The sequence below is a fragment of the Drosophila persimilis genome, unplaced genomic scaffold (assembly GCF_003286085.1).
Source record: "Drosophila persimilis strain 14011-0111.01,24,50 unplaced genomic scaffold, DperRS2 tig00000124-arrow-pilon, whole genome shotgun sequence".
NCBI lineage: Eukaryota > Metazoa > Arthropoda > Insecta > Diptera > Drosophilidae > Drosophila > Drosophila persimilis.
This window is the reverse complement of record NW_020825294.1, coordinates 1,275,068-1,301,544: the sequence shown is the minus strand read 5'-3', so window position 1 is coordinate 1,301,544 and position 26,477 is coordinate 1,275,068. Positions and strand designations below refer to the sequence as shown.

The following is a 26,477-nucleotide window of genomic DNA, read 5'->3' as shown; positions in this document are numbered from 1 at the left end:
GGCACGACGCGACGCTGACCAAATCCAGATTTCTTCCAATCTTGGCGAAATCGCAATCGAGAATTCAGAGAGCGAGCGAGCGTCGTGTGGTGTTCCGATAAACGTTCCGGACAGAAAGTCAAGTGCACAAATCCGACGTCGAAACACAGATTCACTCTCAGCCCAGGCGCCGGCGTCAGCAGCAGCAGCAGCAGCAGCAGCGGCAACAGTACGCTCCCAGTGTTCCATTGGATTCCACTCTTCGACTTCGACTTCGACTTGGACTCGGAATCGGGGCCGTGATTAGGTTTTACGGTTTAGTCCGCTCGATGCCTCCGAACCCAACAGTAGCTCCTCCAATCCAATGGCCAGCAGCAGCAGCTGAAGCTGAAGCTAAAATCTGAAATCTGTGACACTTTCTATTCAGTCGTGCGCGTGAACACAGCCCGCTTCCGTATCAGTGTCCGTATTCGCATTCGTATCCGCTGCCGCATCCGTGTCCCATGCCGTCGCGTAAACTCCAAACAGTTCCAGTGCACAAGCCAAAGAAGAACAACCAAAGTTAGGATCTAAGAATAGTTCCAAAAATATATTTTAAAAACTCAATCAGTGGCCAAAGATGGACGTGGCCAAGCTGCAAGCGAATCCGGGCCAGCATCTTCTGCATTCGGCTGCTACGGCGGCACCGCCCGCCCATCAGCACCACCTGCCCCTCGACTACAGTTTGGGGAATTTCAAGCCTGCCATTGCCGCCGACTTTCCTGGAAATCCCTTCCTAACCAGTCCGCAGCAGCAACAGCAACAGCAGCAGCAAGCGTCATCGTCAACATCTTCCTCCTCCACATCGTCCATCGCATCGCTGCAGGTCCGGGATCTCAGTGCGTTGACCGCCATGGCCACGATACCCTCGCCCACCCAGCTGCTCCACCAGCGGATGCAGCAGGCCCAAATCTCGGTGGACGCCGCACTGGGGCACCACCAGCAGCCCACCCACACCCACACCCACCCACAGCAACAGCAACAGCCACAGATGCCGCCGGCATCCACATCGCCTCGGGACTACGCGCCCATGTCTGCCTTCAAGGCGGTGCTACCCAAGAAACGTACTCCCGACGGTAAGTACTCGGATGAAGGGATTTATTTAACTTTTGGTTAAAAGTGTGTGTAAAAATGTGTAAATATTGAAAATTTGTGAAATATTACAAAAATGGGAAATCTAGTTGAATTATAGTGGATTACAGAAGCTATAAATAGGTACCTATGTACACATGAATATTTTGTTACCTTCGAACTGAATCATAGTTAGAAACATGGAAAAATCAAGAAAATCAAATCGCAAAAATCAATGAGATAATTGCTTGAACATATACATATGTATGTATATCTAAAGAAGGGCAGGAAGATTCAGCATAATTAAACTGGAGTACTTTCCTAGCAGGGATTATTATTATTATTTTCAAACTATTTATGTAGTACGAGTTTTACTTCTATATACTTTGATATTTTATTCATGATTTGATCTATCTGTAGAAAGCATTCATACTTATCTCTGGTTGATTAATGAAACAATACATGTTGTTTCTATGAAAAATTATTAAAAATAGAGATTTCCTCGGACTTTGATAAGTTTTTGGTGTTTTGAGATAAGTTGAACTTAACCTGAGAGCAATTTCATTGAAATTCATTTTGGTATACGATTTTGATAAGATTAAAATACAGGTTTGATGATTCCAGCATGATTATACAGATTTCATTGATAAAACTAAATAGTTTTGCAATGATAATTATCAAAAAGGGTTGCAATTTTTAAATGGTTTTTAGAAAAATAAAAATACAAAGTAATTTCGGGATAAAATGCAAAAGTATTATTATGATAAAATGATTTCAGAATAAGCGAAATATACATCGGTTTGCTATTAAAGATTCAACTTTGCACAGAGTTTCGCAAACAATTTTTATCCCAAGTACTCAACTCAAAAATAAGCCTCAAACTTATATTTCCTTAGTATTCGGCTTTTAAAAATGTTCAAATTTTAATTTGTTCAGCCCCCAAACAGGTTGCAACCAGATCCATGCAACAAAAACAGACAAAACCAAACCATGTACATGGGCCCAAAAAGAGCAGCGACATAAATCGCCCAACATGCCGAATGCCAGAAAATGTTAAAAATTTATTTGAATAATGTGTGATTTTAAAATATTGCAATGTCCGTGTGGCAGTGGCAGTGTCCATTTCAATGGTCATCCAGCAGCCATCCAGCGAGAGCTTCACGTGGTGTTCGTTTAATTGGAAAAAAACCCCAAGTTCAGCTGGTGGGAAAAGCGTGAAAAACAAGAGCAGGGCAAAGCTGGAGGAGAAGGATATGGCAAATATTCATTATTCCGTTTGTGTATGGGTGAGAGTTCTCTGTGCTGTATAAATGTGCCTGTTTGTCTGTGTGTCTGGGTTTCGTGTGGGGCGCTTAATGTGCATATCTTCTGTGCGGACATTGGGGCGGACAAATGGATATCGGGGATTGAAAAATCCATAGCTGAACCACAGATACACAGATACCCGGATACGGGGCCAGAAAATAAACGGACAAAACACGGTCCAGTCGGCTTTATAAGTATGAGTGTGTCAGTATCTGTGTGCGTGTGAGGCAGACACGCCGTTGTCATCGCCATCGCAGTTGAATTTCAAATATGAGCATTGAATGAATGAATGAGAATGCTTGGCTCTCGCTCTCTCTCTCTCTGTCTATCTCTCTCCTTCTCTGCCTCAGTTACATACAGTCTCACAAAAACACACACTCACACAGATGCAGATACAGATACAGCGGAGTGTGGCATCAGAGGCAGCGACAAGCGGATTTCATTTACCGGCATTACATGTATCCCACGGATATGTTTTTAGCTCTATCTCTCTCTCTGTACTGTTTTGCCCCCCCCCACACACACACCCGACATGGATATGCGGAAAAGCACACTCTCAACCACACAAAAATACACACACACTTATACAGTTGCACTGAATTTTCAATTCCGTTTGCCGCGACATGCTTTCCTCTGACGCTTTTCCTCTTTCCTTTTTTTTGGCTTTTTTGTGTGTGTGTGTTGCTTTCATTCTCTAGCGAAAATGAATTTCGCTTTGTTTGTGGAAATATCTTTTCCGTTTTTCCGTTTTTGCTTTTTTGTTGTGGAAAATATTTGTTGATGCGGCCTTACCTTCTCTCTGCGATGGGATATGGGATCTGGTGACTGATTGGCCCCAGTCCTGCGTGTGCGAGACTGGAATCCATGTGGAAATCTCTTTGGCTTCAACTCCAAATCCCAGTAACTTGATTACTTTTAAAGATACATCATGCGAGTATGGTGTTCTTGTGTGGGCCTTAATTGTGCAAATTATATCGTTTCCCAGAGTGTGAAACTAATAATGATATCTCATACATAATTACACAACCTTGCCCCGAAAGGTCAATCGAATATTTCATCTCCCATGTGTGTGGGATCATCTTGAGTGTTTGTCATACTCGTTCCAGAACGCCTCCGTACGGTGTGTGACTCAATTAATGCGACTCTTCCTCTAATGCTTTGGACACACAAAAAATATAGAACTTTGACACCGTCGTCGCGACGTGGGTGACTCACGAATTAAGTTAAATTACAAGTATGAATATTGCTCAGACCCCAGACTAACTGCCAACTAATAGTCTGCACAGGTCAAGGGTTAAATGACTGAAAGAACACAAATTAGTTGAACGGAGACCACAGCAATGCATTGATTCATAGATACTCGTACAAAGTACAAGCCAAGCATACTTTTCGAATGATATCAGTCCAGAAAAATCAGAACAGAACCGGGGTGGGGTGTCTTGGAAATCAGAAGTAAACATGCGCCCCCATAAATTATATTCATGATTTACTGTGACTCGACTATCGGCAGATAGATGTGGAATATACCTTATATATGGTACACCGAATTCATCGATATAAATTCAATAATAAATTTGTTAAGCCATTTTCAATCACACCAAACAATTGAACAGCGATTCGAATCAATTAAAAAGGCAATCGAAATATCCTATCGAATAAATAAACCAAACCGCTTGCCAATCGCTCACTCACCCATACAGTGCCACCTATAAGTATACATACGACACATACATATGTATGTGATGTGTCGCTCTCAAGAGGTTTGCTAATCAGAAAGAATTATAAGGGAACTTTGCTTTTACCAGCGTGAAGTGAAATCGCTGGAAGATTGCTATAAATTTCGAGTCTCCTACGATTCTAGAAGCGGCAGATAATTGACTTGGGGATACTCCAAGAAAACGAAAAAAAATTCTAAATGAATGTAAAATAAATAATTTCTAAGAGTGCTTAAATTTATATATATTTTTTTAAATATTAATAATTTATTTTTTAGTTTATAATGCTAGGGTCAAGACTCCTAGACTAGCCTCGCTCGTGTGCCCATCCCCGGCTCACTCGCTTCACTCTTTCGGCTCCGATATGAGTTTTATATGTATAATAGAGAGATCAAAATTTAATAAAAATAAAAATATACAACAATTTGAAAAACCACATAGCAGGGCATTCTCTGGTCGAGTGCAATCCACGCATTTTGTGCGATTGCAATACAGCTCGAGTATCTACACCTCCTTATTGATCAATAACAAATTGTAGCAAGGAAAATCAGAGCAATATTTATGAAATTTTTACGACACACGTCGTAATCATTGGCAACTCATCGCCTGTCATATATTTTTCAACTTCTCCTTCTCACAAGTAGACGAAAATTGGGCATTGTAAATCTATAATAAAGATATCCGAAAACCCACCAGCCAGACAGTACGCCAAATAAAAAGAAAGCCACTCATGCCATAGAGAACCCAGTGTCTCTGCCTTAAACTCGTGTATCTGCCAGATACAAACCTACACACACACACACACATAGATAGGAGTGGCGGAGAGGTGGGTGGGGGCGCAAAGGCTTGTGTAGACAGTTAACGAACGCATACACCGCACCGCACCGCACCGCACACGCGTTATGATTTACGATCCTGAGGTAAATGTTAAATACATAACGACAGCTAAACATGTCAATATCCTCTCTGAGGCCAGTTGTAAAATCGAAAGAGTAAAAGTATCATAAAGTAAGCGACGCGACCGATAGGTACACAAAGGCAAAGCCAAACCACAAGGAAAACCTTCCCTTCCGCATACTAGTTCATGCAACATTAAGAAAATATAAATACTACAAGTCGAGTCCAGCCACAATTTTTTTTTTTGTTCAATATTTATGGCCTGTATTTCGTTTTGGTTTATCATCGCTTGGAATGTTTGACAAAGAAAAATCAATTTCCAAACCGAACCGTACGAACCCTTGCATTTGTCACGTTCGCTGTTTGAATATTGAAATCAGGATTCGACCCGATTCGATCGATTCTTTCTCCCTCGCTGATGGTATGAGAAACTGCGATTTTCGATATCAAATTTTTTTTGTACTGTCATAAAAGCTACCAGTAGATATCAGGCTTATGGCAATCATAAACCCCAATCGCAGATATCCGGCAATGCGAGGCGGTACTCAAGGTACTCGTATTCGTATTCGTACTCGTATGACACAATGAAACGGCTTTGAACCCCAAATCCAAGCCAAAAAATCAAAGGAATTGATTAATTCGCATTGAGGTAAAAGTTATTTATAAATCAGATTTGTCGACGGTGCGTACCATAGCTGTAACACGGTGGAAAATGCTTTGGGAAAAAGTTTGGAAACAGTAGATTCGTATAGGCGATAGCTTGTAATAAATATGATAGCTCCATAATTATACGATAAATAATTTAATTAAAAAGATCCATCATATTAAATCTTGAATAAATGATTTTTATCAACATCTGATGCCATTATATGACAGACCATAATTATTCAAACTATTCAACATATTTATGGGAACTCTACTATCTTGAATTGTTAATGCCATACCCTGCCGAAACGCACTGTATAATCTACTGCTCGAAATCACGAAATTCTTTCACCCAGTCTTTTCCTGAGCAAAGTTCGAAGACAGGAAATTAATACATATAAATTCGGAAATTGAACGAATCAACAAAAGTCCACAAAATGAGCAAACCACCAATTAAATGTCATTTATCAGCTAGAGGGGCAAAAAGAAGGTACAAATTGTAGTTAAAAGTTTAGATAGCCTTCTGATTTATGGCCCCCCAGCGATAAGCAGTCGGGGGAGCAGGAAAGGGGGTCTGGGGGATTGAGGGGTAGGGTGCTGAAGGGTCTAGACAACGTATGGCCAGTCGATTGATTTGCAGTGTAAAAATAAATAATGTAATTGCAATTGCGATATTTGCGAGGTTGCATCAAAGGAGAGACACCGCGGATCGACTGATAGAAGCGGGACAGTTGACAACTGTTCTGCCGTTCTACCGTTCAATCGTTCAATCTTTCAATTGTTCAACCGCACTAGGGGATTCTCTGGGAACTGCCAACTGAGTTGTGAGTGGTGTTTGGATACGCAATCCCCATCTAATGCCACTCAACGAGTGGAGCTTACGCCTGGCTAAAGAGCTCTGTCGTCCTACCACTGATACGAGTACGAGTATACCATCGGCATCGATAGGGATAGGGGAATGTGAATGGAAATGGATTGAAATTAAATCCAAATCGAAATCCCAACTGAAATCCAAATCGAAATTGAAACCGAAATCGAACGAAATCTCAACGTATCCGATAATCATGAGCACACACACACATTCCACATTCTGGCACTGGCACTGGCAACACGGCAGACCACAGACCGACAGACCTGCACAGACCAAATCATGGCCTAATCTATCTAACCGTTCACAGTTTATGGCCCCCTCTTCTGGTCATATCGCTGCGTCCATGGCCCTACGGGCTACGGGCTCCGGCCTCCGGTCTCTATATTATTTATATTGCACTGTTTTCTTTCATATTTTTATTTGTCGTATTACCACTTTCATATTTGCCGAAAGCTAAATTTGTTTTTATATTATTATGGCCCCAGGCAGGCCGGTCGCCGACTACTGTTGCCTTCCTCCCGGTACTCTCTCCTAGAACTCATTTCATCGATAACTTCTTTGGCAAAACTACCTGCAAAAATTGCTCCCGCTCGTGTGGCGCCTTGGGACGGTTTCACTTAACTGATTTCGCACTCAAACGAAGAGGGTGTTGTAAATTCTGGAAAGATTGAATATGAAAATACACCCAAAATGAGCTACGTTTTCATTGGCATGTGCGCCAAATCCGCCTAGATTTATTATTTAACTTACTTAAATATTTTTCATATATTCCAATCTAATTATAACATTTCTTTGGAACAACATCTTTATTGTTGTGCTTAAGTTCTCCTTAAAAGAGAATGGATGCCAGGTCATCCAATGACTTAAGAGTTTTAAGGTGTATTTAGCATACTGCCTTCCCATAGGCAACTCAATCGTTAGACTCTTCAAAGAAATGTCTTCCAATTAGGTATTCCAATCTTCCACACAACATACCATAATATATCGATTCAAAGTTCCGAAAAAACCTTTTATAATTTGCCGAAAAACTCCCATAAAATTATAAAACATATTACAATAATTAACACCTCCTCCAATAGCAGCAGGACGAACCCCAAGCCCTTTCGGCAATCGTTAGCCCCAACCAAAACAGTAATGGCTGCAAATCGCCCCAAAACAATAATAATCCTGGCATAAGCCTGACAATGGCCCACAGCAGCCATCCCATCCGCCCACAGACTGAGTGTGCGGGGGACTGGGGACGGGGCCAAAAGGACACAAAACAGACAGACAAGAGGGTGAGAGGAGGCCTTCCCATCCCCCGCCCACAGGATAACAATGATTTCAATTACCATGCAGTGTCGAATAATTATTTTACCTTCTTCTTTTTTTGTTGTTGTGTTTGTTGTTTGTGAACAAGTGCGTGGACTGTGCGTGAATATTGCTCCCGGGCGGATAAAAACAGATGAACATCGACGCACCCACAGCCCAGAGAGGGCAAGAGGATTTGGTTTGAGGATGAGGATGAGGGTGGACGACGGCTATGTCTAATGTGCACAAATTTATGACTTTACTGCCGGCCGTTGAGGGGTCGTTGAAGCAGGAGCTGTGGCAGGATGAGGACCCAGTACTGTGCCACTGCCACTTTGTCAGCCTCCCAGCTTCATCCCTGGAGCGGCATCGGGCACATGCTTAAGCTCATTATTATCATTTAAACAAGTCGGCTCTACGTGAGCCACCCAGGAGCCAAGAGCCACTCTTGTTCTCTCCTCTTGTCTTGGGGTTGGCTTTCGTCCTGCTAGTTTTTCGCCAGTTGTCAGCCGACAATTTTCCAAACGTTAAACGTTTCCAGTTTTATTTGTCGACCGAATGTTCCCCATGCCATCATCTTTCCTCCCCACACAAGAACAGGTCCTTGGTCTTGGGTTGTGTGCGTGTGGGCACGTTTACGGGTACGGGTATGCGATTCCTCTCTTCGATTCGTATTCGTTTTCATGGGGCAATGCTCTCGGGACGATTGTGTGCATAATTAGAACGAAAAAGGGTTGGACTGCAACGGGGACTCGGACTGGGTCTGGGGCACAGCAAATCGACATTTGCCGTAATGCGAATGATTCAAATTTATATATTTTTGGGCGGTGGGGCAAAATAGAAAAGACAGAACATTTTCCTTTTTAATCAAATTAAAATTACGAATTTAGTTTTAATAATTATAGTTGAGAAGTTCTACAAATTCAGAGATTTAAAACTCTTGGAAATCGCTTCCTTCCTTAGAGGATCTCTAACAAGTGATTTCGGATAGGAAGGTATAGTACTAACTGACTAACTCTTGTTTCACTTTAAAACCTTTCTCTAGACTCCATTGTGCTTACTGAAGCTCCTTTCCTCTCTTCCATTCTGACGATAATTTTGATCTTCTTTGTTGTATCCAACAGTTGCTTAAAGTGTGGGTTCTGGGGGCTTTCCATATTGAAAGGCACTTAAAACCAAAACCAAAAATCCAAAGAGCAACAACACCAACAGAATGACAATAAAAACACTTGACACTGTGGCACTGTGGCACGAAAGAATGTAGCTAGAAGCACAGACAGAAGCACACTCCCCTCACTCCCCTAATGTATCTGTGTATCTGATGGATACAAAGAGATTCCCATTCCCGTTCAACTAAATTCTTTCTTTCCGTTTGTGCGTGGGGCTTTTTTGTTTATATTTATTTGGCTTTGCGTTTTGCCGCCTCACCGACATTTTCCGGAATCAAAGTCCCGCCCCTGTCTTTACCTCCGAGCATATTCATCCATCCAAGACCTGAGGCCTCATCCCCGTCATCAAGGGGTCTTTGCTCCGTTACTTTTATCTCCGTGGCGAATTAGAATGTTGTCAAATTGTTATTCTTTTGTAGCGATGCGGATTCATTCATTCATTCATTCATTCGACTCGCCTCCGGGCCCCGTGTCGCGGTTTGTACCGTTCCGTTCCGTACCCCTTTCCCAACACATCCTACGCCTGCGCCTGCGTCAATCCAATCCTCAGCGAAATGTCGCCGTTCTTTTCTCTACGATGTGTGTGTGCGTGTGTGCCGCCCTGCTTTTCTCTGTGTGTTTTCTGTTTTGTCATGCTCCATTTAGCCGAGTGTGGACCGAACAGATGTTCTATTTAAACGCACATTATTATTATTTCATTTCGACAGGCGATACGATAGACTCGACTCGACTCGACTCCGAGGATGCGGAGTGTACGTCTTCTTTAGGGCTTTGCGAGTGTTGTGTGTGCACCACACAAAAGTGTCGGCTTTGAGATGGTTGTGGTTGTGGGGGCCAGGCTATATACGATATATGTACGTATATTGATAATAAGTTGTATTTCAACAAGAAGAATCTCCCTTTTCGATCTGATTTATGGGTTCAGTTTCCACAGATTCCAAATCGTATACCAAATCGCTTCTCACTCACTTCCACTTTTCCCCATCTTATTTGTTCGTTTGCGACATTCTTGTCGGGTGGCTGGCTCTGGTCCAGGGGCGTGCCATCGTCAACCCTGAGCGCCGGCGCCATGTCCGTCCGGAGGCCGTCTCCCGATGCCCAATATCTCGGGGTGACGATGCCGAATGATGATGCGTTGATGTCAAATGCGGGACGGGAAGGGGAGTGGGCAAAAGGGGCAGGCAGGATACGTTGATTAGGGTGGAATTAATGGTCATGTAAGGTGGATTAGCGATTGAATACGAAAATAATTACATTTGAAATTCGATATGCTTTGTATTGTACGATGTGTGCGTTTGTGTTCGGGCTAGAGGAGATACAGGTGGATTTCCTGCCCTCTCCCTCTCTTCCTCTTGGGTGCATGATTGATGATTGATGTGCCACACGCCTCGCTCTGATTTCACTAAACGTTTTCCCTCTCTGCTTCTTTCTCCAGATGCCTCTCTCGCCTTTAGCATTAGCAGATTGGTCAAGACTGAACACCTGTCGGCGATGGCAGCCGCCGCCGCGGGACTGAAGCCCCCAACGCCCCTGGAGGACAACAACAACTCCATCTCTATGCTGAGCAAAAACCATCATCATCCCCAGCATCAGCATCATCTCCAGCAGGATCAGCATCATTCCCAGCAACAGCAGCATCAGATCCAGCACCGATCCAAGACCACATTCCTCAGTGCCAGCGAACAGTTGCGCCAGTCGCGCTCGCGTTCCCGCTCGAGATCCAGGACGCCGTCGCACAGCTCCTCGCAGATCGACATGGAGGATGCGGATTCGCACCAGTCGCACCACTCGCACCGCTCGCTGCACTCCCGCTCTCGCTCTCCCAGGTCCCGCTCGCGCTCCCACTCGCGGTCACGCTCCCACTCGAGCAGCTCCTCCGTGGAACTGGAGGTGGACTCCCCGCCGGGCAGTCCCAGCATCAGCTCCCCAAGTGCCGCCTCCGCCTCTGAGCTGCTGATCACGGCCAACAGCAACACCAGCAGCATCTCCATCTCCAAAAAGTCGGATCTCTTCTCGGTCTCCGCCCTGCTACGGCGGGACGAGCCACAGCAGAGGCGCGCCCGCAGTCCCCCACTCGGCCATCTGGCCAGCTCTGCCTCGGCTCTGGCCATGCCCTTCAATCCTTTGGAGGCCATGCGGCAGGGCTATCCTCCGAACTACGAGGCGGCCATGTTCCAGCGTCCTCTGTTCTCGCCCGCTCTGCCCTTTTTTGCCGCCGTAGCCTTCCACCAGGGCCAACAGCAGCAGCAACAGCAACAGCAGCAACAGTCCGGACTGGGAGCAGGGTAAGATGCGAATCGTGGGAAGAGAGGGAGGGCTCTTATATGGAATAGGAAGGGGCATAGATACTTTGAAGCAAGATTGAACCTCAGGTGCATACAAAAAGTATGTACACTCAGAGAAAAATGGCATAGTAAAATGAAAAAAAAAAAACTATATTTATATAAAATATTCGGTTTTTAAATGAAAAACTAGGAAAATTACCTTGATTAAATATAAATGTTTTTAAAAGTCTATTAATGCATATATATATCAGCGATCTTTTCATTTAACTATCTAATCCATATCTATCACTCTAATACCATATTTTTAATTTTTAGATACCCTTTGCATCACTCTGATCATGAAAATATGTAGTTGTCTTTATGTGAATCGAACAGATATGGAAGATACAGATATATGTTCATGTCTAGAGAATAAAGTGTTGTACCCTAAAATATTTAATCCTTTAAGGATTGGGTATATTTGGTCCTCATTGTTCCTGCCATTAAATTAGTTAGTCAAAGACACAGACATAGACAGAGAGAGGGAAAGGGAAAGGGATGAGTGGCTAGTCCCATTCTTAATTAACTCGCCTCAATTAAATGTATGTTTTTCCATTCCCATTTGCAGCTACCATCCGGACTCGCAGGAAAATCTCTTCCGTTTGCGGAGTCTCATGGCACCACTGCAGTCCGCCGGACAAAACAACTCCACAGCAGCGGCTGCGGCAGCGGCGGCAGCAGCGGCCGCCGTGGGTGTGGGCGTTCCACCAAATGGCGGGCACTTGGGTCTGCCGCACGCGCCGCATCTGCATTTCCATCACATGGCGGCCAAGTGGCCGGGCCTGCACCAATTCAGCGACCTGTACTCGTGCATGAAGTGCGAGAAGATGTTTTCCACTCCGCACGGCCTCGAGGTGCACTCCCGCCGGACTCATCACGGCAAGAAGCCCTACGCCTGCGAGCTGTGCAACAAGACCTTCGGCCATGAGGTCAGCCTCAGTCAGCACAGGTATGTGGAGAGGCATTTCGGCCACAAAAAGCCACCATCTGTGAGGGGGTGGGGGGGTCCTGCATACCTAATGAGTGGACTCCTGTCTGGGTCCGAAATGGAATGGACTCCTGTGCAGGACACGGGACACTTTGCATTACTTAATTTAGCTGAAATGGCTGGATTTTAGCCTGACCAAATGTTTGCCTTTGTGGCAGTAGTTAAAACAGGACCTCTCTCTCCCGCCCCTTGGGGAATTGGAATGGAGTTTGGCTTTAATTACAACAAACGCTTGTTAACGTGGCTCTCTCTCTCTATCTCTTTTTCTTCCTTCAGGGCGGTGCACAATGTGGAAAAGGTGTTCGAGTGCAAACAGTGTGGCAAGCGCTTCAAGCGTTCCAGCACACTGTCCACCCACCTGCTCATCCACAGCGATACGCGGCCTTATCCCTGCAGCTACTGCGGCAAGCGGTTCCACCAGAAGAGTGATATGAAGAAGCACACCTATATACACACAGGTAAGCATTCGATTAACTTTAAGAATACATACATAGATATATGTATAACACTTCAATGGGTTAAGTTTTGGGTTAGATTTATGGGATTATGATTCCACGATGCCTCTTTTAGAGGTTCAGTTCCTGGGATAATGATCGTTAATATATCTATACTTTTTAAGGGATGGTTAAACAATTCATTTGTGGATTGAAAACTTTTGATCTGAATTATAATGCTCTCTGGAAAAGATATAACAAGAACATCCCAAAAAAATATCTGTTTCTTTTCTATTAGGAAATTTTTACACTTTAAAGATTTACCATACATGAAATTTCAGTTCATAAGAGATATTTTTATAGCTCAGTCGCCATCTCCTTATATGGGACCGAAGTTTAAAGTATCTGCCATAAAGACAACCCAAGTAAAGGGGGCGAGAATGGCATGAAATGGGGGCACTATCGAGGACAGGAAGCGTAGCCATTAAAGCGTTGGACAAACCACCACCAAAAGCCGCATTCAGTCGCCAGTTCCAATTACAGTTGCCATCGCCATCGTAGAGCCAAAAACCATCGCCAGCACCCAGTACCAGATATACCAGATTCGGTGGGGGGGAGGTGGGAAGGAGGAGGCTTGCAAAAAAAAATGGAGCAGACGAAAGAGCCCCACGGGTTACTCTCTCGAAAATCGCAACGGAGAGAGAGAGAGAGCGCAGAGATAAGCCGGAGAGAGGTAGAGATAGAAAGAGAACAGAGAGAGAACCAAAACTATAAAATCAGTGAGCGAAAGAGAGCAGACGCACATGCTGATAAGAGGCTGAAAGTGAGGAAAGCAAGCGAACGGACGGACGGGACTGCTATGTACAATACTTTGGGAGCGAGAGACTGGAAGGTCTGCACACAGATACGATACACACACACACACACACACACTTGGAGAGACAGATACACAGATACAAACGCGAAACGAACGAGCGCCTCAGTGAGTGAGTGAGTGAGTGAGTGAGCGAGAGTGAGAGGCAGCAACAGCAGAAGCGGACAGAGAAATCACAGCCGACCAATGAAAAATTTAGTCAAGAGATTTTGATTTTCTGTTTTATACGCGCGCACACACACGAATAACAAATACGAGACTCATACACACACACACACACCCCCACTCACATGCATATATACAAAATTTTGCGGCTGTATAGGTGGCGCATATACACACCCTTAGCGCAGGTTGGTCTCCGCCATTACGGACCGAAACTGAGGCACGGCTAAAGGGGAACATGGGAAAGGGGAGAAGGTCACTGGGTGGTGGGTGCCGCTGATGGGAGAGGCGGGGTAGGGCATTAGCATCGATCTCAAGTTCTTGATGTCTACGTGAAAATTTCTAATCTCAAATGCGATTTATTCGGGCTTACGCTCGAAGTTTAAGTTTATTTGAATAAAATGTTCATTTATGGCATTTTTTTCAATCAAGACTTTGTCGTCGAATAAACTTGAATGTGCAATTCAATCTGATTATAAGCTTTTTTTTAATGTTGGGAAGTGTAACAAAAAGCTTCTTCTGGATCCCATCTTTTAATGTTCTATAGTAGAAAGATAACCCATGATTAGGCATGTCTTAAGTGTACTATAAAAACCGATAACTCCACGAAATATTAAAACTCGGTTTGATATTTCCTATCACTTTCCATTTCAAAATTCTATGTGATGCCTGATAATCTTTTAAATTAAAATTTCTCATAACTGAAAATATTCATAATTTTGTAATTTTGCAGAACATTATTCTATTGTCCTTTTTTTAATTCACTTGCAGGATTTTGTTATATTCGTACTATATGTAGATTCACTTCTACGAGATATCCATATCTGGTAGATTTTCTTTTGTAATGGCTTCATATGGAACAAAATACCATTATTATATACCCTATTAAATTTTCTATTTCAAAAATTTTAATTTTTGTCACTTTCCAACTGGTTTTATATCCCACAACGAATCTCATTTTTTCGTATTCCCATTCCATCCTTTATTTGTAACCATAACATCTTTATTGATTCGTCTGATTTTCATCAGATTTCCCTGCTATATACGCACACTGGATCATTAGGCATAAAAAGCGCAAATTCCTGTTGCCTTCAAATCAGTTTACAAATGGCAAGGATAATAACCTCTAATAAGCAGGAGTTCACTCCCACACAGCAGATGTCTGGTAAAATCAGTGGAAGAGAAATCTGCACATACACACACACACACACACACACACACACACACCATACACATACTCCTACATACAGAGCGGGAAAAGCAGAGAAAGAGAGAAATATTCCAGACATTTTTATCGTTTTGCCGTCTTCGATTTAGGACGTGTGCCTTTAGACCCCGACCCCGACCCCGACCCCATTCCCCGCTCTCCCTCCGACAGCAGTCCGCACATGTGGCGATGTTGGCTTCAACATTTCAAGATTTCCCATTTGCCATTTGCCATTCAACTGTTTTGGTTTTCTCCTCTGCTGAATTCTTTCTTTTTCTTTCTTTACGACTTATCCTTAATATTCCTTCTTTTCGCTTTCTCTCTCTCTCTCTCTCTCGCTCTCTTCTGTTCGTTTGAGACGTGTTTCCATCCAACAGACAGCAGATTTTTCCTCTTTTCATAGGATGTGATTTTCCTGAACAATTTTCTTTCATTTTTTTCCGTTCCGTTCAAGTTCCTTTCTTCATTTTCGTATTTACTTTTTTCCCAAATGTTTTTATATCCTTCTCCTGTGTTTTGCTACCGTTTTCCACTTGTTCTTGTTTCGCTTTTATTTCCCTGCCTCAGATTTTTCCGTTTCCCCAAATTTATGCGCCATAAAATGAGGGAAGAAAGAGGAACAAAATACGTTTCTTTTTCTGGGATACTTTACTTATTCATGACTTTTTTCCAATCGAAAATTCAATCTTATTGTGGTCCAAGGTGCAGTGGTGTTGTTTTTTTTTCTTTGGTTGCAATAAATCGATAATTTAAAAAGGTGAGATAGCTTGAATACAAATTTATTAAAGACGGAAATATTCACTGAAATCCAAAGAGTTCTTTTCTATTTTAAAAGGAAATTTTAAGTGAAAATTTCTGTTAAATTAGCATTCAATTTAGAAACCTTTTAATTCTTAAGAAATCTATATTTTCCAAAAATATTTAACAAGACCTTTATTGTTTATCGCTGTCATTGTAATGATGAAGACAACAATTAAATAGCTCAATCCTTTTTCTATAATTTTCTTCAACCCTCTTCAAAATTATATCTGAAACTTGAACAAAATTCAGTGTCCCCCCACCCCTCTGTGATTTACACAAATCAAATCCAAAAACCCAAATCCGTTTTCCCTCTGTTTCGCCGACGGTCCACATGGCGTATGTGTGATTTGATTCCCACCGAAAATACGCTGGAACGTGTTGAATTAGAAAATAGGATAGTCAAGTGGGAGGAGATTAGAAGGGCAGAAAAACTAAAGCATAAAATACTAGAAGGCTAAGAGGAAAGCCATTCAGAAGGGCAGACAAGATTTAAAAGTATTTCCTACTTTCCACAATGTGATGCGATAAAAATCCTTGAAAAAGCAAAAGAGAAAAAAAACTTATACCCATATACATAAGCACCCGCATTGGGGCTCTATGTACAAGACTTCTCCAGCACATCTGCCCCCAAAAGTTTTTTTTGCATTGGAACTGCCGACGGCCGTCGGGATTTTCCTCCATTGGGTTTGGGGTCTCGTTAGTGTTCCGTTGCTCGTTGCTCGAGCCGTGATAAATAATAAAAGCTGCTCTATAATCTCTGCGACTACGTGACGTTATTTGTGCCGATAGTGCACGAACGTGCCCCGAGCAGCAGCAGTACCACCAGCACCAGAGAGCCTGGCCTCGAACCCAAAGGAGTAGGAACCCTTCAGCATTCAGCATCAGCTCCGTGTCTGTGTCTGTGTCTGTGCCAGAGGCATGCTCTCGGTGAGGCCAACTGAGAGCCAACTTTCGCCTGACTACTCAATTTTACTGTTGCTCCCCCCATCCCCATTGCCCATCCTCCCACCTACCCTCCCTCCGCACAGATTCTTAAGCAGGAGAGGGAAGAAATTCTCATGCCGCGGGAGCTAAAAGTTGAATCAGAGCACATCCCTACGGTCGAATGTTTCACAATCACGTCGCTGCAATTCCATTATATACAACGAACCGAAGCTGCCTTCCGTTTCGGTGGGTGTACACCTCTCTCTCTCTCTCTCTCTCTCTCACTCTCTCTTTCCCATCTCTGTCTGTCTCTTTTCTCTTTTGCTGTACATATCCCTCTGAGAGTATGTGTGTGTTCTGTTTATTTTATATATACATATGTACATATACATTCTGAAACCACTGTAGGGAGCTCAGAAGCAAACCAGAACCAGAGTCAGGTCCTCTCCTCAAGTTAGCATGTTGTCGTCGTTATTTTGTTGCTATCGCCCCCTCAATCTGTTTCACTGTCTGTGTGGTAGTATATATGTATGTATCTGTTTGGTATATAAAATCTAACCCAACAAGTCTATGCCACTATCTGCCACCAGATAAGCACAAAAAATATATATACATTCAGCTACCATTACCATTCAAACTACCAGCAAAGCAAAAGTTTGTGGCTGCCACAAATAAATATAATCAAAGTTTCTCTATAGCTAGGGGTGCGCCAATGGAGGTAGTAGATGACTAATACTTGGAGTTCTGCGAAGAACAAGAGCTGTTCGGATTAATTAGAGAGAGTCTCTGATAATAGGTACTACCGCAAGCAGCGAATGGGAAAGGAAAGGATTTAGTTACTAAAGAAGCACTTTCACAAATGATTTTGAAATGGATATCTGTACATCTCATAAACTCTAAAGAATAAACCTCAAAATAGAGAACCCAAAAGGCACCCAGTGGGGTTCCGATAGTGGTAGGTTTTGAAAGAACTACAGGCACAATAATTTTCGTTAGCCGAAGCTCAAGATTTGCCTTTTAATTTACTCTTACAAATAAAATTTTGTTCGAAATTTTACAGACAATCAAAGAAAACCACCACGTAAATCATCATTTCTCTTCTTCATTAAATCTTTTCCGAAGCACATATTAAACAATATGACCTGTCTGTATTAAGCCCTAAAAATGTTCCCTTTAAGCTGTGTAATTTTCATCTTCAATTCCTGAGATTTGATTACAAAAACCACAATTTTGATGGCCTTTCTGGCGACCAAAAAAAAATTCATTTCGAACTGTGGTTTTTTCTCCCCAAATCTCTAATGAAAAATTCAACAGAATGAAAATTGCACAATAAATGGAAAATAAAGCAGAAACGAGGGGCAATACAAAACAGGGAAGGAAAAATGCGAAGAAAATTACTTTAAGAATGTTGTCAAAAGGAAACGGAAAAATATTCAGTACTTTAAGTGCCGGAGCGTAACCACAGAACATCACACAAAACATCACCAGCTAAAAAAAAAAATTGAAATTTAAAAAACTCCAGGACTCTTCTGCCACATTTCCTTACCCCAGATGAGTCTGTTTAGAGTGAAGGATGCAAGAGGCAGGAGGCAGGATGGGGTGTCGGATGTAGCGTCCTGTGGTCTATGGAGATGACTTACATGGAGTCCCGGTCGTGTTCCCATGTCTGGTCTGGGAGAAGGACCCCAAATGCTTTCTGTCTGGCGACGATACGCTTTTTTTGGGGGATGACTCTGCCACAAGAAGAGTCGAAGCTTACGCATGTGTTGTTGTATGTGTGTGGGTGGTTGGAGAGATTCGGGGGATGCGGCCATGAAAGCAGAAAAGATACTTAAAATGGCGCACACTGGTTGAATATTCAGACAGTACACATTTGTCGACTCAAACTGGACTTGTGGGATACCCTATCGACAGAAACATACTCTGATTAGAATTTAGAAATATAAAAAGGGTAACCAAAAACCTTTACTTTACTCTTTCCCTTCCTTTCGATTGCAGGTGAGAAACCGCACAAATGTCAGGTGTGTGGCAAGGCCTTTAGCCAGAGCTCGAACCTGATAACGCACTCCCGCAAGCACACCGGCTACAAGCCCTTCTCCTGCAAGCTCTGCCACAAGTCCTTCCAGCGCAAGGTGGACCTGCGACGCCACAAGGAGACCCAGCACACCGATCTGCGTGTCCATCTCGGCAAAGTGGACTTCATGTCGGCGGCAGCGGCGGCGGCAGCAGCCTCGGCCGAGCTGGCGGCCGGTGTGGGTGGTGGCCAGCAAGCGGGTCCATCGCCAGTGAATCAGGGGCCCAATGCGGTCACATCCGGTCCTACAGTACAGGGAGGACCACCACAGATGGGGTCCCTCAACTGCCAGAAGGTATCGCTGCTGGTATAACAGCAACAGCAGCAGCATGGGGCAGGTCAAATCCAAATCAACCGCAATCATTGTGCAATAGATGAAAGTGAAAATCGTCATCGTCAGGCATTTTCCTTTGCCGTTTGAAATACACCAAAACCAAAAACAAAAAAAAACCAAAAAAGAAAAAGATAAACTAATTTAAATAGTTTTAGGCCCAAAGACAGTTAACCAATATTTCCCATGTTGCCAAAAAAGAATAGCAAAAAACTACCACGAAATAATACCAAAGAAAATCGAAGAATTAAACAGGAAAAACATTAATATAATTAAAGACTCCAATTCTCATAAAATCTAACAAACATACATAGATATTGCCATATACATAGCTTTCTCTCTTAACTCTCTCATCTCCAAAGCAAAAACCAAGAACTATTCCAAACACACACAAAGTTAAAGAGTTTCCAATATTTTTCTCTATGTATGTGAGATTGTATTTCGGTGGATGGATGGATGGATTTCCAATCGAATGAAAATCAAAAATAAAATAAACTAAAAATTCCATCAATATGTCGTACGTGTCGTACTTTGTAAAATGTAACAAATAAAACAAAATAAAACAGAAAAATAATTAATTAAAAAACCAAAACGAATGTTCCAAGTTTTCGCTTCTAGATAGTTGTGAAATTTTAAACAAAAATCGCTGTAAAACTATTTTGATATTATATCATTCCAATGAATTTAGTCTAATTAATAAATTTTTTAACTTATTTATACATATATGTAGTACGTGTATGTATGTAAAAAATGCTAAACAAATATATATACATATATATTTATGTATATATATATATTTTCATTTTAATGTTCAACAAAAAATAATATATGTATGTAATATTATTATAACAAAATATAAATGGAACAAAACTAATCTAAATTCTAAGTATTTTTATGTTTTCAAAATAAATTGAATTTATTAAGCAAATTCTGAAAAAACACTTTTGATTGCAAAAGGGGGGCTTCCACTCATTCAATGCCTTCGTACGTTTCTCATTTGATAATTTCATGATACACCTTTCAATCATCAAATTCGACATCAGTATCCTGACACTCAGGCATCATAAATATGTAATTCGATGGCTGAGAAAGTTCTTCAAGGATTCGAACCCGTTTTCAACATTCACAAGTCAAACAATAAAGGGAAATATGTCCGAAGGACATATGCCAATAACCCTGAACGTCAACACAAATATAAAGATATTAAAAAATAATACATGCATATACCAGTACAAGAATTACAGACACATATGAATATTCCAATTCCAATGATTAACTCATGAGTGAATTTGGTTTCCTATTCCCCAAAGTGTCCGGCCGAAGATATCAAATATCACGTACCAGAACCAGACAAGGGTTACCTTCTCCGTTATTCCACTCTATCCAATCCAATCCTCCTCTGCCATTTTCCATCTTCATCTTGGGGTAGCGTTCTGAACAAAAATTTGACAATAAAAAATATATATAAATTGCAAACGCAGTTCCCAGGGAGCATACGCTCGCACACCCCGCCTGGTCCTGGTCCTTTGGTCTACGAGTATTCCCTAGTCTGCAATTTGCACAGCGGCACTTGTCTACTTTGCAAATGAAGTCTGTAGCTGTAGCCAAACCAATTTCATCAATAAAAAATATGACTGTCTGCCCCGCAAAAAACATATGCATACGAGTGTACGAGTATAAAAAGCTAACACTCACCTTTCTCAATCCTTTCTCCTCCGTTTTTGCATATGACAATTTCGGTTGCTGGCTTTTCTCGTTTATAGATAAATGAAAAGCTGGAATATTCGCACGTGAGGAAAAGTCTAGTTTGTAGCGGAAGAGATGGAATATTAAATGAAATGGTTAAGTAAATGTCTGAATAGATTGGATAGAAACACTTCAAAAACACCATTCTGTTTTATCTTTCTGTGGATTCTATACATTTGAATTTCTCTTTACTAAGATATATGTATGAAGGATAAGAATGGATGTTGAAGCAAAGGCCATACTATACAGCTCTAATGAACACTAATATTGTATCGTATTATTAAAAACCTACATACATATATCCCATAGGATAGGTCAGAGTTCCTTGTACGTCAAGAGTTTTATCTTGAGCTGTTTCTTGGATTTTTCTTTCAAAGTGCAGTAGGCAGACCCTGTTACTCTTGATTAAAGAAGTATTTTCGTGGAGAGTCAGTGACCTTTCCTCTTCAGAATTTCCTTTAGAGAACTTTCAGAGAGACTTTCAGAGAATACAACTACGTTTTATATTACTTTTATCAGCATTTGTGAACCAAAAAGGTTTTTAGAATTTTAAAATGTTTACCCAATTTTAAGACCTAAGTCTTTGCCACTTTTTAAAAACCCCCTGCTATTTCTAAATCGACAAACGTCTAAATAAGTAATCCCAATATTTCTGCACCCTTATTCAGACCATGCTTCCCGCTTTTCTTCCCACGATTAGTTGGTTCCCTAATCACATGGTGATTGTATCACTTAGCACATTTTCCACTCGGACTTTTCCAGCGGCAGCAATTACACACAGTGGCAATAAAAATTAATAGAAACTTGACAGAGAGCGAGAGCGAGGAGAACATTTGAAATGGAATGGGAGGAAAAGTCGTATGTTAATTTATGCAATGATCGATAACATCCTGCGATTTAATCAACAAACGCTTCTGCCGCCCCCAACAAAAGCAGAGTCGAGACCAAGAGCAAGACCAAGATCACGAGACCCCCACAGGGCGAGTCGTTGACCGGAGGCTTAGGTGATTGTAAACCATTGATCAATCAATCTTAAACGATCAGAAAAACGGTCACAAAATCAGCAACTTCCGTCGGGAACAGCAACGGGGCACGAGTTGAGCGAGTGGATTGGAATAGAGAGAGAGAGAGGTAGATACATTATACATTATTGATTGAACGAATGTTTTTATGATTGCATAAAACAAAAAAAAAGCCAAAGTTATGGGAGTCAGAATGCGGGTTCTTTGAACGAATTAAACGCAATTAGCTGAAGGTACACCCGAACCTAGATGATTGTGGAGGCTCCCGGATCCCGCCAGGATCATCGGTTCTCGCTTCCAAAAGTGCCTATAATTTTTAAAGTCATTCTACCATAAGATCATCGTACATCGTACAACATCTGCGTGCCATCGAATTGACTCAAGGCGTTCTTAATGCGAATTTATTGCCGCCATCATTATGGCTCTGAGACATGAAAATCATTTCTGGGCGATGACTAAAGACTTTTCAACAGCTCGCACCCCTTTAACGTACATCCAAATTCTGCTGGCCTTTGTTTCGACTGAGGATAGGATGAACATGAGAGCATGGGATAAGACAATGGATCTTAATTGTACTTTATTTGCGGTAAATGTTTCATTAAATAACCCAAAAAAAGAAGATCACTCAAGGTGGAAATTAAAAAGAATCCGTTATGGGGGCTTCCTGGGCCTCTGTGCTTTGAGAAAGTTATAATTGTCATGTGATCTACTGGAATGTGTGTGCGCCAGGGGTTATCAGTTATCAAAGGACTTGCAAGGTTTTTCGTTCTCTTTTCCCCAATATGGGCAGCATATAAACGTTCCAATTCCAAACTATTTTCAATAGATCAATGGAGAGGCAACCATTTGTGAAAAGTAAAAAGGAAACTCGAAAACGAAAAGTACGCTGCCGGATAATCAAATGAATCACAGGATGTTTTCCGAATATTAATGCACATTTTTAATATCAGCTTTTAATATCAAAAAACAATCAAATAATAACAAACAATATCAATAATGAATAAAATTGAAATAATATACGAGTATATTAAAAAGGATTGAAAGATTTCCAAAAATATAAACGGAAGTACTCCCCCCAAAGAATCTCAATTGGATTGACTTGAACCCCATCTTGAACGCCTTCATAGTCGATAATACATTCGGCCTTTTAGTGTCTGTCTCAGCTGGTCAGCACCGAGCACGGGGATGTGGCATATAATCCCGCCTCCGCCGCCGCTTTCGCCTCCGCAACAGATCAACCATCAACAACCCCCTCGGACACTTAATGGGAATTGCATTTTTATTACACAAACAGACGACGAAATGTTTATTAATGGCCCAAACATACAGAAGGCCTTCATGGTCATCATCATCTCCTACTCATCCTCGTCCCCAATCCATGACAGTCGGCCGACAAAATGCAGTTAAATTGATTTCGATTTCCAGCTGCAGCTGTAACTAAGTAACGGTATAACGGTATAACTACTATATCTATGTTGTTGCATTGCCAGGGGACGGGGAAGGCACCTGCTGACAATTTCAAGTGCAGACCAACAACAGGAACAACTGGAGTGATTTGTGCAGGGAATCCTCCCCTGAATCTGACTGTGACTCCAGGAGGAAACCGCAATTGTAATTCACGGATGCGCCACATCGGGTGGCAGCTTCCCAAACTAATCGCTCGCACAGCGGGACCGAACCGGGACAGACTACGGGGCAAGTGTTAGTGGGGTGGTGGTGGCTGTAGCCTGATTGCCCTGGTGGTTGTTGCCGCATGTTGCCAATTGAATATATCTCAATTGTTGCAAGGCCAAGCAGTGGCAAGAGGCTGCGCCTTTGACAAAAGCAAACAAAACGCCTTGTCCTTCTCGCTTCGCTCTCAACCCCTCTGAATCCCGGCGATTCGGAAGCGGAATCGGAAATCCCTTTGGACTAATTCAAGTGTAACCCCTTGTTATCCCGCACGCACCCTCCTCTCTGGAACTGTGGACCGGGGACTGGGGAAAGCGCAACGCCTGAAAATTGAGCAGTTAAATATTTTGGTGTCATAAGTCGACATTAGGGCGGTTCGGCCACGCTGGAATAAACAGCAACAATAGAGATAGAGGCAGAGGCAGAGCCAAGGCTGGGCTATATTTGTTTCAAAACCCACAATAGTCCACACATTGTAGTGCCAGCCAAGTGGTTTCTGTTTCTCCACAGGAATTGTATGATTTTAGGAGGGAAATTGAAGGGATTTCGGGTAAATCAGAGGTTGACACAGAAGTACCATTGTTAAAAACCAAGAAAAGTGAATGAATTAATGGTTGATGAATGAAGAATTAAATAAGGATTGTCCATGGAATAAGTGTTCAGATTTAACTCGGAAAAAGAAAGGGTTTCGTACAAAAAGTAAGTAGAACCAAAGACTATTAAAGTCTGTGCATTTTGTTGTTGGATTCTAGGGACCGACTCAGCTTCCCATGGCAGTGAGAAGTGCGCCTCTGTCTACGAGGCATTACGCAAAACCCCGCCATAGAACAGCGTTATGGAGCCTCATATAGGTTAGGTTAGGTTAAGGCGGTAGCCGGGAGGGGGGATAAGAGCCTCCCGCCCCCAAGCTCCCCAAGCCCCCAAGACCTATAAAAGGTCCGTTGTGTTGCCGCATGGGAGCCTCATATAACATCTCGGTAATTATATAGTCTTTAATAAATATTTGATAACTATTTTATTAAAATTAAAATTTCCTCCTTAACTTTTACCAAATTAATAATTCCGAACCTTTAAAAATCGCTAGAGGCTTTCATTTCAACTCTAAATTACACCTCTGATCCTTAGCTCCCAAATATTCATCACACTAAAAACCTGGCATTATATAAATTCCGTGGGCTTTAATTAAGAAAAGCGAGGGGCAAGAATAAAAGTGAATTAATTTAGTATTCCTGATTTATTTGTCTCATGATTTGTCCCCGTGCTCTCTTCTTCTCCTTCTATATCTGTGTCTGTGTCTGCGTCTGGTTTTGGGTCTGGGTGATGAGCACGATGAGTTATTGCCGTAAATCACGTAGAAGGTATAAACTCCCAGACAAACTATGAATAAGCAAAGAGGCGAAAGGTCCGAGACCAGAGCAGCAGCAGAGACAATGGGAATACGAGGCTGTAGGATGGCAGGGTGGTGCAAAGGACAACTGCGAACCTGTTTATTAGTCCTCTAATGCACAATAATACTTAGTGCCAAGGGTAGGAAATTATTCGGATCCTCTGGGAATACTTACCGAGTTGGCTGCCAAATGTGACCTCTGAGCCACTGGCTCTCCACTCCCCTCGACAGTGCATCTTTGCTGTGTGGATATTGAATTACGGAACACGTCTCGACTTTCGGCAGGGATAGGCCCAGGATCTCTGGCCTCCATCACTCCTCCCTCCGCCCACATTGAAGTTAATTTGTGCTCTGCTCCTGGAATTGTTGCTGACATTTCTACATAAAGTGAAGGGCATAAATCACATTTATCCATTGCCGAGTGGAGAGACCTGAGCAGAGCAGACGAATCTGAATCTGAATCAATTCCTTTCTTATATCCGCACTTGATTTGTCAGCGATTCGAATGGAAAGTGTTGCAAACACTCTGAAATATGAAGCTCCGAACGGGAATACGATTATGCGATGAGCTCTTACAGAGGTTTGCTCCTATTAGCACAAATGTCCACAATTTGCCATAGAAATCGGAAATCTAAGTACGAGTATATCCAAAGAGGCGTAGAATTACAAATGACATTTGTGGCCTGCCAGTTGGCCACGAATGTGGCAGAAGCAATGGAAATATGATTTCCAGTATGCGGACAACAAATATTGTAAAATTATACACATATATATATATGCAAAATGGCTAACATTAGCTCAGCTTTTGAAAAGTATCAATATGTCTCTAAGAAAATATATGCTATTTTTCCAAATGAAATCCATGACGTCTTTACCCTACAATATAATGGTTTATTTTAGCTTCATAGAAAAGACAACCTCGATAAGTAAATTTGATGAGTATTTGTATATAGAACTGGTCGCAAACCATACGATCATCTCAGAGATGAACTTGAACTGAAACTTGCTTTTCCCATCTATTATCCTTTCTGTACCAGGATCTAGAAGCTCAATGCTTTCGAGAGTCTGAGGCTGACTTTGCGAAGATCAAATCCTTTTTTACTTGACATAATTTTGTATTTTGCATGAAACTATTATCAATTTGAAAACCTCCCCACTATACCAACTCTTCTACGAGTATGAGCCCAAAAATTAATCTTCCCACAGTATGCTACGGGATGACAGTGCACTTGTCCTTGTACCCATGTATTTCTCCAGCAAATATTTGTCATATATCTGTATCCCGTTAAAGGAAATCTCGTTACTTTCGACGGGCTGAACAAGTGCCTTCCATTAGCGGCCTTGTGCCGGCCAGAAATCAAACAGAGTCATAAAAATGTGACACTCGCCAAGCCGTTTCCCACAATCCGCACGCGTCAAGTGGACAGGACCTGGTCTCTCTCTCGCTCTCTCTGTCGAAAAGTCGGGTTTCAGTTTGTATAATCTGCAATCCGATATTGGTGGGTGCTTCTGCTGCTGGCGGGCTGGTGGTGGGTGGATTACTGGCGCTGC

At 42.2% G+C, this 26,477-nt stretch overlaps 1 protein-coding gene across 2 annotated transcripts; it reads left to right on the top strand.

Moving 5' to 3' along the window:
- Window positions 1–352: 352 nt before the first annotated feature.
- On the top strand, window positions 353–19,539 carry LOC6593727 (zinc finger protein sens). Of its 2 annotated transcripts, none has more exons than XM_002019069.2 (5): window positions 353–1,094; window positions 10,417–11,266; window positions 11,874–12,254; window positions 12,570–12,751; window positions 18,694–19,539. In XM_002019069.2, the coding sequence occupies exons 1-5, from the start codon at window positions 599–601 to the stop codon at window positions 19,080–19,082; spliced, it is 2,298 nt and encodes a 765-aa protein (XP_002019105.1). In that variant the 5' UTR covers window positions 353–598; the 3' UTR covers window positions 19,083–19,539. The 2 variants fall into 2 exon arrangements, with proteins under 2 accessions (XP_002019105.1, XP_026843553.1); XM_026987752.1 differs by lacking the exon at window positions 353–1,094 and adding an exon at window positions 8,770–8,807 and having other exon boundaries at window positions 18,694–19,538.
- The last annotated feature ends 6,938 nt before the right edge of the window (window positions 19,540–26,477 follow it).

Excerpts from the sequence above, each read along its gene's own strand:
- LOC6593727 (XM_002019069.2), top strand. The coding sequence starts at position 599 with ATGGACGTGGCCAAGCTGCAAGCGAATCCGGGCCAGCATCTTCTGCAT. Across the intron at positions 11,267-11,873 it reads CAGTCCGGACTGGGAGCAGG|CTACCATCCGGACTCGCAGG; the intron begins GTAAGATGCGAA and ends TCCCATTTGCAG. Across the intron at positions 12,752-18,693 it reads GCACACCTATATACACACAG|GTGAGAAACCGCACAAATGT; the intron begins GTAAGCATTCGA and ends TTTCGATTGCAG.